This window comes from Harpia harpyja, chromosome 14, assembly GCF_026419915.1.
Source record: "Harpia harpyja isolate bHarHar1 chromosome 14, bHarHar1 primary haplotype, whole genome shotgun sequence".
In the NCBI taxonomy this organism is placed as follows: Eukaryota; Metazoa; Chordata; class Aves; order Accipitriformes; family Accipitridae; genus Harpia; species Harpia harpyja.
The window spans coordinates 38,095,574-38,109,297 of NC_068953.1; the positions used below are offsets into that span (position 1 = coordinate 38,095,574).

The window sequence follows — 13,724 nt, forward strand, 5'->3', positions numbered from 1 at the left end:
CAGTTTAATGCCTCATTTACCTACCCTAATGGGCCATTTTAACCACTCCAGTATATTTGAAGTAGTACAACCCTCCCACTGCGGGGACTGGCATAGTGGTGTATTGAGTGTAGGGGTATGGCTCTTACAGAAACAAGCTGTATCAGTATAAAGCACCATGATGCTAGTAAACTTGTGTCCCACAGTACATTTGGAACCACTACTACTAGTCTGGCTTAAAGTGCTGCATTCTTGACCTGCCTGCTTATTCTGTGGAAAACAAAAGAGTGTAGAGCAGGCCTAAAAACTAAAGATATACTGAGGCCTGTAAGCAAAGAGTCATCGCATAGACTGTGCCATGAGGATCCAGTGCTCTTTACAGATGTTCAAAGAGCTCGGAGGTTGTGTCCTAAAGGTAATTGCTCTGAAAGGTTTCCCCTTCATGAAAGTGCCTCTCTTTCAGCAGCCCTTGATCTCTTCTCCCAGTAGACCACATTGCTCAGGATATTTTTTTAAACACTCCGTGTTTTTCTCCAGCTCTTGTCCCTCAGTCTGTCATTACTCAGCGGTCTCCTCAGTCTGGCACGAAGCAGGCTGTGCTCACAGGGAGCCATGCTGCTGATGGGAATTGGGGTTGTGACTTGTAGGTGTAGACTTCCCAGGGAGCCAGAAGTGTTTCTGCAGGCAACGGAGGCTCAGTGATGTTGGATGTTGTAGTTTTGGATGACTAATTCCTACAAAATACTGGCAAGCTTCCTCATAAACAGCACTCCTGAGCAGCAAGTTGCTGGAAGAATGGCTTTTAAAACTTGAACCTGCCTGATACCCAGATGTTCCTCTTAGGCCCTGATCATTCATGGCAATTAAAGACCCTGGCAGCCAGTTCCCTGATATATCAAATTCCAGCTCAGCTATTCTTACTCTGTCTTCCCACATTCCCTTTGGAATTTCAGCTTGGCATTTCTTTTCTTCCTGCTCTCAATTCTGTTGTGGAGATGTGCTGCCCTGTTAAACTACTGCCACACTGAACTTGGAAGGCAGCAGCATTTCTGCAATGTCCAGTGAGAAATGCCTGCATGGGAAAGGAATTAATTTAACAAGGAAGGGATGGGACAGGATACCTGCACTACTGCCTCTTCCCCAGTAAAGCTGTGAATGTCCTGCCTACCTTTACAAGTGGTACACCATTTTAAGCAAAGGTTGGTCAAGTGTGACTGCTCCTGCCTGTTGTCTCAGGGTGACAACTTCCCTGCCGAAGCATGGACCATAGATGGACTAAAGCCGTAGAGTTTACAGCATTTGCCGTTCTGTAAGTGCAGGGGCCACAGCTTCATGACTGCTAGTACTACAGGGCTGAGGGAAAGGGACTCTGGCTCCTGGAAATGTTAACAGTGAAGATGCAGGGATGCCTGTGTAAGGTGTGTTAGATGTTTGATGCCTTCACAGATCAGAAGTGGGTCTGCAAAATGACACAAAACCTGGGTGGTAAAAAAATGCCCCCCCCCCCCCCCCCCCCTTCTTCAGCCAGGACTCTAGGGGCCACAGCATAGACACAGGTGAGGCAAAGGAGCACGCAGATTCACTCCTTTGGTGCTTACACCTCAGGCAGCGCCCGTGGTTGGATGCTTCCTGCTGCCCTGTGTGGGCAGCAGAGTGCTAACGCTCTTTGCCTCCATCTGTAGCAGGCTCCCCTTTGGGCTGTGGCTCCTCACACACTGGCAAGCCAGCTGCACAGACAGGAATAGAGACACCAATGGCCACATTGTCTCTTGTCTCTCTGTTGACTCAAGGGTAGTTTTTTCCAGTGCAGGAGGTGAACAGGTTCTTGCGTTGTTCAGAAGGTGAGCCCAGACAGGCTGGCGCCAGCAGGGAGCAGTCTCTTCTGGGGCTGTGAATGTGCTGCTGCTTCTGTGTCCGCTTTGCTGCCACTTCTGTTGCTTTGCCCTTCGTGTTGCAGTGTGAATCAGGCCTGTCTTGCATAATGTAACTGAATATGGCCAGGGTAACACTATCGCCTGTCTTTGTCCATGTGCTTATCTCCTAACCAAGCATTAACACTCTCCAGAGGTTCCAGCTCTTTGCCACAGCTCACAAACAGCAACAGTACACTTTGCTTCTGTTTACTACTTGTAAGCTTACTGAAAAATTTCCATCAATGTTAGTGACACTCAGAGAGCTGTTTGCAGAGAGGTCATCGGCCATCCGCCTGACTGTGATGAGACACCTCCAAAGAGGTATCCAGTAAACTCCAGGGCTCCCAGCATTGCTGGTCAGTGGTGCGGAGGCTGCTGCTTCTCTCTGAAGGGAGTTCACGAAAGTATTGCTTGTCTATTTGTACAGGCCTTCTGTACAATGACCTTCTAAGTCGCCATGGTATATGTATCTGCACAGCTATAGCCATAATGTTAACACCTTCCTAGGAACAGAAAGAAGACTGATGAATATACAGATTATGTGCTGCAATGAATGTCACTGTAGCAGAGGTATTTTTTCACATACCTTGTAATAGCAATGTGTGATGACAGTGCATTTATTTTACAAGGTTTTGTGGCAAGGACTTGCTAGCATATAATACCCACAGGATAGTAAATGTACCTTGAGCTGTTGATGAACTCAAGCTAATCAGAATTATCATGAAACTTATGCTTTTTTTCTTCCCTACCCCGTGATGTAATTGCTGAGGTGCTTCTTGTGTTAGTTGCAGTGGGAGAGCACAGGGTGTCCGAAAGAAGCCGTTGACTTCAGCTGGCTTCTCACAGTGGTTTATTGCATCTCTCAAATGAGACCATTTGTAGTTTTCTCAGCTCCTTGAAAAAAGCCCTGTTTTACACTGAGAAGAACTTGCCATCTGGACATTATCATCTTAATTTTCTGCCCTTCCCATCTCTTCAGGTAATGACCAGATAACCTGACTATTTCCTAAATTGCTGGGGAGTGATTTTGCCTACTCTAAGATCTTGCTGCTGGCAACCTTGCTCAGGCTGTCTTTTACCAGTTCTCTGTTAAAGTCCATTTCCCAGTGAAATAATCATTTGCTTCAGTTCCTTCTCCCACATGTGGGTCATTTTGAAAATATCCCAATGCATCATCTAAGTTTATCCCAGGTTACCAGTGTGTCAGACTGTCTGGCTTCCTTTCTGGAAAGTTTTGCTGGAAAGAGTACATGGAATTTGTAAAAACCCTGGCCAAAGTCAGTGTCGTGGTTTAACCCCAGCCAGCAACTAAACACCACGCAGCCACTCACTCACTCCCCCCCACCCAGTGGGATGGGGGAGAAAATCGGGAAAAGAAGCAAAACCCGTGGGTTGAGATAAGAACGGTTTAATAGAACAGAAAAGAAGAAACTAATAATGATAATGATAACACTAATAAAATGACAACAGCAATAATGAAAGGATTGGAATGTACAAATGATGCACAGTGCAATTGCTCACCGCCCGCCGACCGACACCCAGCCAGTCCCCGAGCCTGCCCCCCACTTCCCCGTTCCTATACTGGATGGGATGTCACATGGTATGGAATACCCCATTGGCCAGTTTGGGTCAGGTGCCCTGGCTGTGTCCTGTGCCAACTTCTTGTGCCCCTCCAGCTTTCTCACTGGCTGGGCATGAGAAGCTGAAAAATCCTTGACATTAGTCTAAACACTACTGAGCAACAACTGAAAACATCAGTATTATCAACATTCTTCGCTCTGAACTCAAAACATAGCACTGTACCAGCTACTAGGAAGACAGTTAACTCTATCCCAGCTGAAACCAGGACAGTCAGTTAATGTCAGATGACTAAATTTGGGCTTTTTTTTTTTTTTTAAATTGACTGTGCCCAGCACTTCCAAGCCATCAAAGAATTAAATTGCCTGTTTAACATATAGAGGTGCTTTAAACATGGACTTTTGGGTCTAATGTTAGGTATCCTTTTCTGAAATATGTACATCTCAGAGAATGTCTTGTCCCACTGCTAAAGCTTTGTCTGTCTATCTGTCTCTTTAGAATGACTCCTGGGGGAAGCAGTATTCCTATGCGCTGTTCAAGGCAATGAGTCACATGCTCTGCATCGGGTATGGGCAGCAGGCGCCCGTTGGCATGTCAGATGTGTGGCTCACTATGCTGAGCATGATTGTCGGTGCCACCTGCTATGCCATGTTCATCGGCCATGCCACAGCCCTAATCCAGTCTCTGGACTCCTCACGGCGCCAGTACCAGGAGAAGGTAAGGACTGGACTTTGCAACCCTTATGTGACCCAGTGGTGGTTTACGCACTGTCTGGAGGAAGCTAGGGCTGTCAGTGACCCATGTGAAAGGCCAAAGGAGCGGTGTCTTTGTCACCATGGCAGTTTATTGGTAATCATACCCATCTGTTCACTCAAACAGACCCTCAGGAGGAAATAGATGCAAGATCAGATGAATAGTAGTAGGGCAAGTGGGTGATTCTTGTTGTCTCCGACTGTCTTTTTAGATCAACATTATCAATGTCACTGGTATCTAAAATTGGAAGTCACTTTTTCCTTTCCGAGATCTTGTTTCAAATCCCAAGTGAATGTTCCAGAATGTGCAGCTTTTGTTTAGCAAGTACTTTCTTTAAAAGTATCTGGATTATTCACTTCAGTGCTCATGAGTGAAACTACATAACAAACCCCAAAGCACAGATCAAAGCTCAGGAGCCCCGAACAGGTTCCCCAGGTAGCTATCAAATTAATTGCACAGTTGTTGCATTGCATAATGTAGGGCACAGACAGAAATGTCACAACTGATCAGGTTACCACTGCAGCAGCAGTAACTGGTGGTGGTGGGTTTAAGGTGATGCTGTGAATTTGTAAGATGGTAAGGGACAAACAGGGTCAGTTACTGTGATTCAGCTGATGAGGGGTATCTCATGGAACTGCATCAATTCCTTCCCTCTTTCCGTGCCTTCAGTATATCGCTATCTGTACAATGATGTATTGTTATCTAAAGCAAAGGGGCTGCTGGTGCAATGATACTTTTACCTTTAGGACATAGACAGGCAAAACTTCTGCCTTCAACTTCTGGTTGAACCAGTAGGCCTGCACCTCCACAAAACAGGAGAGCTAATTGAAGAGTGACTGTGTGCAACTAAGAGCAAGGGCCTGTGCAGCTCAGAGGTGAGGAAGGGACTTCACCACAAAGGCTGTAGGTTACTTTTAGGCATCAGCAAAAGTAACTGCCCTTGATTAGTAGGGCTGAGGATGGTGTAGGCAAGGAGGTGTTCTGGTCAGGATCTTATGGATACATTTGATCTGAAGATTAAGAAGAGGAAGAATTAGTTGCTAGCCCTATTCTGCCCCTGCCAGGTGCAGTTCGATTAGGTGAAAGGGTAGGTGTTATTCAAGTGGGTAAACTATGGCTAGCATGCACAGGCTAGGTGAATTTTTGGTTCAGGGTGGAGGTGGGAGAAAGGATTTGTTAGATGGCCTAAGAACAGGTTTGAGACATGAGGATTACAATGCTGGGCCCTGGAAAGAGAGTAGGGCAGAGAGTGAAAGCAAAGAAGACCAGAGGCTGAATCATGCTTTGAAGATAGGGTTGATCTCAAACCACAGCTAGGGCCAAAAGTGGGAAAAGCCCGGGAGAAGTGTGGAGGACTGGGATGCAACTGGAGCACTGGGCTTTGTATAGAGTTTTACCACTGTGTTACAGATTGACTGGACTAATTCTAATTGAGGGTGAAGTGTGCCAAAGAGAAGGACACTGCAGGACTAGGAGTGCAAGCTGATCAAATCTGTGTATGCAGAGTATATATTCAAATGTGTTTGAAGTAGCATAGAAGTCAAGGACTGATTTGCAAATCCAACCACCTGGTCAACCTAGCTGCAGCCAAGTTTACACCTACAGGACTGGGCACTATGATTTTTTTCTTAAGCCAGGTCTGAAGACAAGGGCAGAACTTGACCCTGGAAGTTGGATTCCAGTCAGTGCTCAGGGAAATCAGTCACCAGTAAGCCAGCAAGGACTGCGGCGGGGGTGGCAGAAGAAGTGTGAAATGCTAAAGCCTTATTAGAATGTGGAAATGTGAACGAGAGGGTTAATAGATCCAGGAGAAAAGCTTTGCGACAAAAGCAGTGAGTAGAGGATTTTAAAAAGGGTGTATTTCTTGTGTAGTGCTTATAGCAGGTTCATTTCCCAAGGTATTCTCCTAGGATTAATGCCTCAGGGATTGAGTACGTTCATCTTCCTCTTGCAAATGGGACAAATGATGGCCTAAAAACAAATATGTATTTACTTTCTGCATTCCTTAGCACTTGAATAGCCATAATTAAAATGAGGCTGCTTCGTGATTTGCAGCCCTGCAACTCAATTTAGTTCAGTCCTCATGGGACAATGTGTCTGTTGAAGCATATTATAAGCAAAGAATCTCAACAAGTTTGGAGGTCGATTGGTGGAAGCAGACAGCAGTTGAGAGACCTCTGCTGAGTACACCTTTGGGCTGCAAACAGGGCTCTGCCTCTCACCTCAGCAGAGGCTCAGGCTACAGAGACTTTAGCAGCTGTTCTGGCAGTAGCCAAAGAAAGGAGAGAGGGTGGGGAGGGAGAGGAATAGCAGAAATAACGTAGTGACAGGACAGAAGGTTATAGCTAGTAACAGTACTGACAGGCTTTGCTTTGTGTAACCTTCAGGACAAGGTTCAGGAGTGAATTTGTGGTAAAGTTTCAGATTGTCTAGATCTCTGCCAAACCAACGTGTTCTTCACTTGTACAAACAGGGCTTTTGAGAACAGGAATAAAAGCCAAGATGTGCTGTCTGTTGGCTTCAGTAGCAGGCTTGTCTCACTCTGGGTTGGATTCATTGAACATTTGGACATTCAATCCCAGTCCTGTCTAAATCTCCTCCTGTAGCATCTGACTTCATGCTATGCTGGTTTCTGCAAGGCAGGGAAGCTGTAGCGGATCGATGGGGTGGTAGGAAGCATGGGGAATTTGGAGAGGGAAGTTGTACCTTCCAAGACAGTGTAGTGCCGAGGTTTCTGGGTACAAGTGGAGAGTCCCACGTGGCACAGAGCACTCACACCAGCTTAGGCACTGGAAGTGGCACAGCCATCATGTACGTCTGGCTCTGTGCCTCCCTTAAAAAGCTCTGAATCAGAATAGCTCTTTAGATCTGGTACTCTGAAGTGACTGTTTTATTTCTGGTCCCAGAGGCAAAGTTAGAAGGGACCTGTCTGTCCCATCTTGCATTGCAGAGTGTGTCATGCCCTAAATTACTTGCCCATGGTCACAGAGAGAGTCAGTGGCAGGATCAGGAGCTGACTCTTCTCTCTTAACCCAGTCTGGTGTCTAACTCCAAAATATTTTTGCACCCAAGATTGGTGTCTATTTTCTACATGTGAGACAGTATTACTACAAGTCCATCCTGAAGGATTCTGATAGAAAAATTTCCCAAAGTCATGCTGTGCAGTTACATATTATAACTGAATTGATTTGACAGCTTTGACCAAAGTGGGGAAGCCTCACATACCCGTTCTCACCCAGTGCTCCCTGCCACTATTCTCAACTGCACTGTTTCACTCTTGTGCACCGCCTTTCATGCTTCTCAGACCTTTACTGAGCTGATTTCTTTTTTCCAGATTAGTTTTCTGCCAGATTAGTGGGTTGAATTAGCTTACTGTAGAGTCCACTGAGTTCCAGGGCTGGTGCAGAGTGCTGGTGGAGGAAGTCCATAAGCAAGAGCAGAGGTGCAAGGCCCTTTTCAGCTGTTTGTGGATCAGCTCAAGCCTTAACATGTAAGTTCATAATTGACTGCAAAATTACCCCACAACCTGCAGTAACTGTGGCTCACAAGAGAGGAAGAGTGTTTCCTGCCCAGGAGATGAATAAACTAAACCAATATGCAAGTTATTTTCATGCTTTTTGCAGATTCCCCTATTAATTTCTTTCTCTAATCCTAAAGCTCAGCTGGATTAATATTTATGTCAAGTCACCACACACATACACAGCATCCTCCCCAGCAGACTCTGTAACCTTGAGGCTTTTGAGAGCAGTGATTGTGCTGCTTACTGCAGCCATGCTCCTTGGAACAAAACCGAGAGAGACTCCGGGCTTCACTCTCCCATCCCAGCAGGATGCAAGCAGTGATGGGCATCCTGCAGAGCGCCTCAACTCTCGGGTGTTATCTTCTCAGGTACATATGGAAGAATGACTGATGAGAGGTAGGAATTGCTGCTGTCAGCATTGCAGAGCCCAGTAAAGCCGTAATCTCTCCTTCCAGAGCCTCATCTCTCCTCAAGATCTGTCTGCTACACTGGCATTCTTTCAAGCTCTCTGCACTCCACATTCATTACTCTGCTCCTCTTCCTCCCTGGCCAGTCTATCCAATGCCTCTTGTTCTTAAAATATATATTGAAACTGGATAGATACTTGCATATTCACTTGTCATTATTCTGAAGAAGCACCTGCTGCAGCACAGTTGCAAGTGGGCAAGCAGGTAACACTAAAGAGAGAATCAGTCTATAAATCCTACAGAAGCACTAATGCTGTCACCTCTCAGTTCCTGAAACAGCCCTGCTTAATCATCAGCACAGTCCTTCTTGCCACAGGTTTATCCCATGGTCTGGCTATCCAAGCAAAAAAGCACTTTACTGTCCAACTATCAACACTTCAGCCCTTCTGTCATCAGCCTGAATTCAACAAAGAGTAATTGGGGAAAATTTAGTAATCGTAAATGCTGAAGCATAACAACTGGAATGTGCCATCTCTGTTGGAGGACAAAGCAGATGTTAGACCAATATTAATTACAGGGAAAGTGAGACACTGCCATTGTGCCTGTCTACTACAAGAGCTGAAAATCTGTCTTCTGGGCTTAGTCAGTCCTTGCTCTTTTTTGGAGACCAGCAGTATAGAGTCTTACTAGGCAACAGGTTTAAGGAGTGATTTGGGTTTTTTTATGGTATGTAATTAAACTTTAGAACTCTAACAGCTACAGGGTACTGCGGAGGTCCAAAGTTTGATTAGCCGCAGAATATTCAGACAAATTCGTGTAAGGAAAATCTTTCAAATGTTGAATGCTAACATGCAGATACAACCCCTGGCAGTGGGTATCCCTAATCTGCTTTTGTCAGAAAAGCTAGGAAGGTATGGCCAGGAGCTGGATTGCTGTGTGCCTCTCTCATTCATTCTCCTTTTCCTCAAAGCACCTGAAACTGTCAGAGACACACCACCACGTGAGAGGGGCCTTCAGCCTGACCCTTCATGGCTACTCCTGTGTTTTTAGGCTGTTCTACTGTGCAGTTCGGTGTTCTGAGCTGCCTCCAAATGAACGTGTGCAGGGAATTCAGTGCAGAGACCCTAGCTGGGGTCCTGAATACAGTATAATCACATTAGCCTGGCAACATGCCCTTGCTGATTAGCCCCTCTCCACCCCTCCTTTAAGCAGAGCTAATTAACTCAAGCACAGCACTGTACCAAAGCAGTATTAATTCTTGTGGCTCCAGGGTTGGCTCAGCCAGTGCTACCTTGGGGACGACACAGCACAGATACATTAAAATAACTAGAGTCAGCTGCTCTGCTAGTGTGGAGTTGGGCAAAGACTGTCATTATTCCCATGCCTACTCTGCCACAAAGCTGTCAGATCGGAAATTTCATGTTTATTACCAGTCTGGACAGGATTTGAAGTGACATTCCCAAGATGATTGGTCACCAATGTCTGCAGGTTCTCAGGTGACATTTCCAGATTCCTGGAGTTTAAAGGGGTTATGTAGAAGTCTGCTCCTGAGCTAACGTCTCAGTTCTGGATGTCAGGAAAGCCGCAAAGCTTCCTTACTCTTCTGGTAATGTGTGTGAAGGAGAGGGTAAGGAGTGTGCAGCACTCCAGAAATTAAAGGTGTCTGAAAAATTTAATCAAATGCATCATTTAATCAAATTTCCTAATTGGAAAAAGTTTGGAGAGCCTTGCTTTATCCTGTTATGACTGCACTAGTTGTGTATTATCTCAGTCCGTTAAGAGATGGCCTGAGAACTATTATGTCCCATGTTACTGTCAATCAAAGCATTTGGGGTTGATAACAAGGCTTATAAATTATGTGCTTTATTGATTGTATCTAGAAGCAAGGGCTTCTGATGTGCACTGGGCTTGGTGTTTCAGCACTGCCTCTAGGTAGTTTTTTCTGTAATCAGGACTGGGTTTTCTGGCTGGTTTGCAGTCCAGAGTCAGCAAGTGAAAGGAGCAAGGTTAGATGCAGCTTAAGTTAACAGGAGGGGTCCAGCTTCCCCCCTGACGTATTAAAGAATGGCTGGAATAGCAAAGGGTCCTCCATCCCCACCTGCTCTGCATACCCACCCACATGAGATAGTAAGTCCAAGGAGGCTGCCAAAAAATTGCAACCTGACGTAAGCTGGCCCTCCTTTGAGTGGGGATGTGGACCACATGACCGATCCCCAGAGGTCCCTTCCAACTTATATCATTCTTTAACTCTGTGATTCAGTCTCTAACTGCTTTTAGGCAATAAGCAGCCAAGATTTGGTGAGAATGGCTGGCTCAGGATTGTGCATCCAGCGCTGCAAGGCAGCTGTCCTTTTACAGATACCACATCCATCTCAATTTTAGAAGAAGGTTTGTAAGAAATCGGTAATGCGGTGGTATAAATAATGATTCGTTCAGTTCAGCTAAACCAAAAAATCAGAAATTTGTGTCAATTGTTTTAAGGTTATTTAATGCTTTTCATTAAAGAATCCTGGGCTGGTTATAAAATGGAAATGTTTTCTGAAGGAAAACCTAATGGTTTCTTTTAAAAACATCTTGCAGTTCAAATTGCTTTCCCTTTATGGCCTTAACTAAACTGGGGTCAAATAGTTTTTGTTCTTGCAAAAGAATATTTCATTGGTGAACTTACTATTCCTTGAAACTGTTTACCCATGTGTTACTAAAAGAAGCCCCATTCTGAAGCTGTAAAACATGTCTTGATATCTATGCGGTGGTGATCAGTCAGCACTTAAAGCAGACAGTTCAGTGCCCAGGTGTGTGAGTGGTCTGTCTTAGGGGCGGCAGTGCCTATATGGACTGTATGACTGTGATGAAGTGCAGGGGTACATGCAGTACCTTCTCCATGCTCACATGAACAAGGGAGGGAAGGAGTCAGCGACATTGCAGTGTCTTTGTAGCACATCTTTACGGAAGGAGAAACGAAGCTGCTGTGTAGATTGCCTTCCGTCAGCAGGTTTATGTTAGGGATTTGTCTTGGTTTGCTGTATCAGAGATACTGTGATTATAGCTAGGATTTTGACATCTTATTTCTGAGAGTGGAAGCCAGACAAATAGTTCTGTTCTTGAGCAATGTCGATGACAGCCTGGTCTGAGCAGTATGTTTGTGCATGCATGCACTGCATGTGTTGTCACGGAAAGGGAAGTGCTGTTGCCTCAGCAGTTCTTCGTATCCCAGTGTGGGATTTCAAACTTCATTATCCGTTTTGAAATTCGTTTTGGCATTTGAACTGTAAATAAATAAATAAATATATCATCATGCGAAGTTCTAAGCCTCCCTGCTGAGCCATCTCTCCTGGCAAAAGGCTGCTCCCAGCAATACTGATTTCAAATTGCACAGACTTACTGTTCCCTTTTCCCTATCTCCGGCTTTTGTCTGGTGACAAGATTTTACCTCATCTCTCTCGTTTTGCTCTTCTGATAAAAGTAATGTTGATCCCTTTTTCCTCATAACACCTCCAGATATGTAATCCTGTGACATGACCTGACATCTCCAAAATATCCTGTGATACAAGTTTCACAGTGCTTAATGAATAATAGAAGATTCATTGACCAGGTCCAAAAGTTCCCTATGCTGGACTACTGACTTATGCTAGGATTTGACCTCTCAAACCCAGCAAGGCATCCTCTTTAGGTGCTTTTCCCAGGCTGGAGCTAGTCATGGAAAACAAGCTGTTTCTGTAGCCATGATTTACAGGTTTGTACATAATACATTCATCATTGCACCACCTTCCTGTGATGCACAGGATTAGACCTTAAGGCTGAGCACCTGTAAGAGCATACAAATGGGGCATTGCCCACAACATTTAAGGCAAAGAGATTTATCCCAAAGTTCTTGGGTCTGCTCTCCTCAGACCCCTGACGTTAGCAGACATTTCCATTGCTTGCAGCAAAGCCAGGCCATGTCCTCCGGGTGTGTGACTGCAAACTCAGCGCTATGTGCTAATGGCACCATCCCCCGTGGTGGTGTTCCCTGGCTTGCACTGTGGCTACTGCAGCACTGCAGCGGATGGGCAGAAGTAAAAAACTGTTTCATCAGGCTCATAATTGACCCTACGCAGCCTGTTGACATCTCACAGCCCAGAAATGGGATTGTCTGAAGCATAATCCTTGCCTGAATAGGTACTGATTAACAGCAAGGGGAGGCAGCTACAGCAGCTGACCATTGCAGCCATCCTCAATGTAGTGAATGTTGTATAGAAAGTGGAAAAAAAGCTCCAGGAATTTTCTGCTAGTGTCTGTGGTCTTTGTAACACAGCAAGAAATAAAGAGCCTGATTCTAGGTAAGGTAATTTCTGAAGGTATCACTGCAGTAAGGGTAAAAGTGTTCCATGTTTTTCAGCATTTAACATGCAACACTTAAAAGTCATCTTCCTGTAGAAAACTGAGCTAGTGCTGTGGTACAGAATTAACCCACTCTTTGGAAGAACTCAGAACCAGGACATTACATAAAGCTTTTTGCAGAATGGAGGTAGCTATCAAATAGCTTCTAAAGCTGAAGAGTAGATCGACATGGGTTTACATTTAGCTCATGAATGAGAAAGCAAAAGTAGCACTGATAATGTTTGCTGCTGTGCTAGACGTGGTCTGAGTTGTTTTGGTTGAATTGGTATTGAAATAACCACCGGTTCCTGTACAACCTGCTACAATTTGCCTGTACCACACTCTGATCCATCCCCACAACTACCACTCCTCTCATGCAGGCAACCCAGCTGTCTTTCCACTTACTAATTCATTTAGAGTTTCCTTTGGTTCCGTCTGTGAAGGAATCCAGCTCCTGCTTCAGCCTCATCTGTAAGCCCATCCTCTTGCTGCCTGGGGGCTGCGGAATATGGAAAGGACAGCATACGCCTGAATACAGCCCCTCTCAATCACCTTCCTATTGCTATGGAGAAGACAGCCCTGTGCACTTTTAATTTTATGAATGTCTATATTCTTGCTGGAGAACAGCAGGGCAGTGCTCTCGAGCATGAGTATGTGTGTAGAGCCGACTGCATTCCTAAGTGTTGGCAGACTCTGGATAAACTGTGATAGTCTGCACCAGTTACAGTTCTCAGCAAAATTTCAGCAAGAGGAGGGAGCAAATTTATATAAGCAAGGACTGACACTAAATGTGTACAAGCACGGAGCTCTGTAAAGGGAAACCAACAAAGATTACACCAGCAGTGTCAGCATGATTTTATCATGTTACAGAAGTTCACTTTTCTTCCTTTAAAACACTCACTCCTGGAGTCATTTGACTCCATGAGAACATGTGTCTTGATCATTTTGAGTAAGAAAGATGTAGATCTGGTCGTAGAACAAATCCTGAGGATGGGAATATAAATGACTTAAAAGACAAAAAAAAATGGAACTCAGTATTTATTTGGTTTTGATGATTATTAAATGCTGGAGAGCTGCACTGTTTTACTCCTAATCATAGGTCAGATTAAATAAAACAAAGATGCAACTGTCCCATCAAGACACTCCATCTGGTGAATCTCATGACTTGATCTTTACCCCTGTGAAGCACTAATTTACCTGATAGAGCCACAACAT

General features: G+C 44.9%; 1 protein-coding gene across 1 annotated transcript in view; it reads left to right on the forward strand.

Moving 5' to 3' along the window:
• HCN4 (hyperpolarization activated cyclic nucleotide gated potassium channel 4) overlaps nt 1–13,724 on the forward strand; it is a 105,945-nt gene that overhangs the window by 69,137 nt on the left and 23,084 nt on the right. The window contains exon 4 of the mRNA XM_052808869.1: nt 3,969–4,187. Coding sequence (XP_052664829.1) covers nt 3,969–4,187 — 219 coding nt within the window. The remainder of the gene's footprint in view (nt 1–3,968; nt 4,188–13,724) is intronic.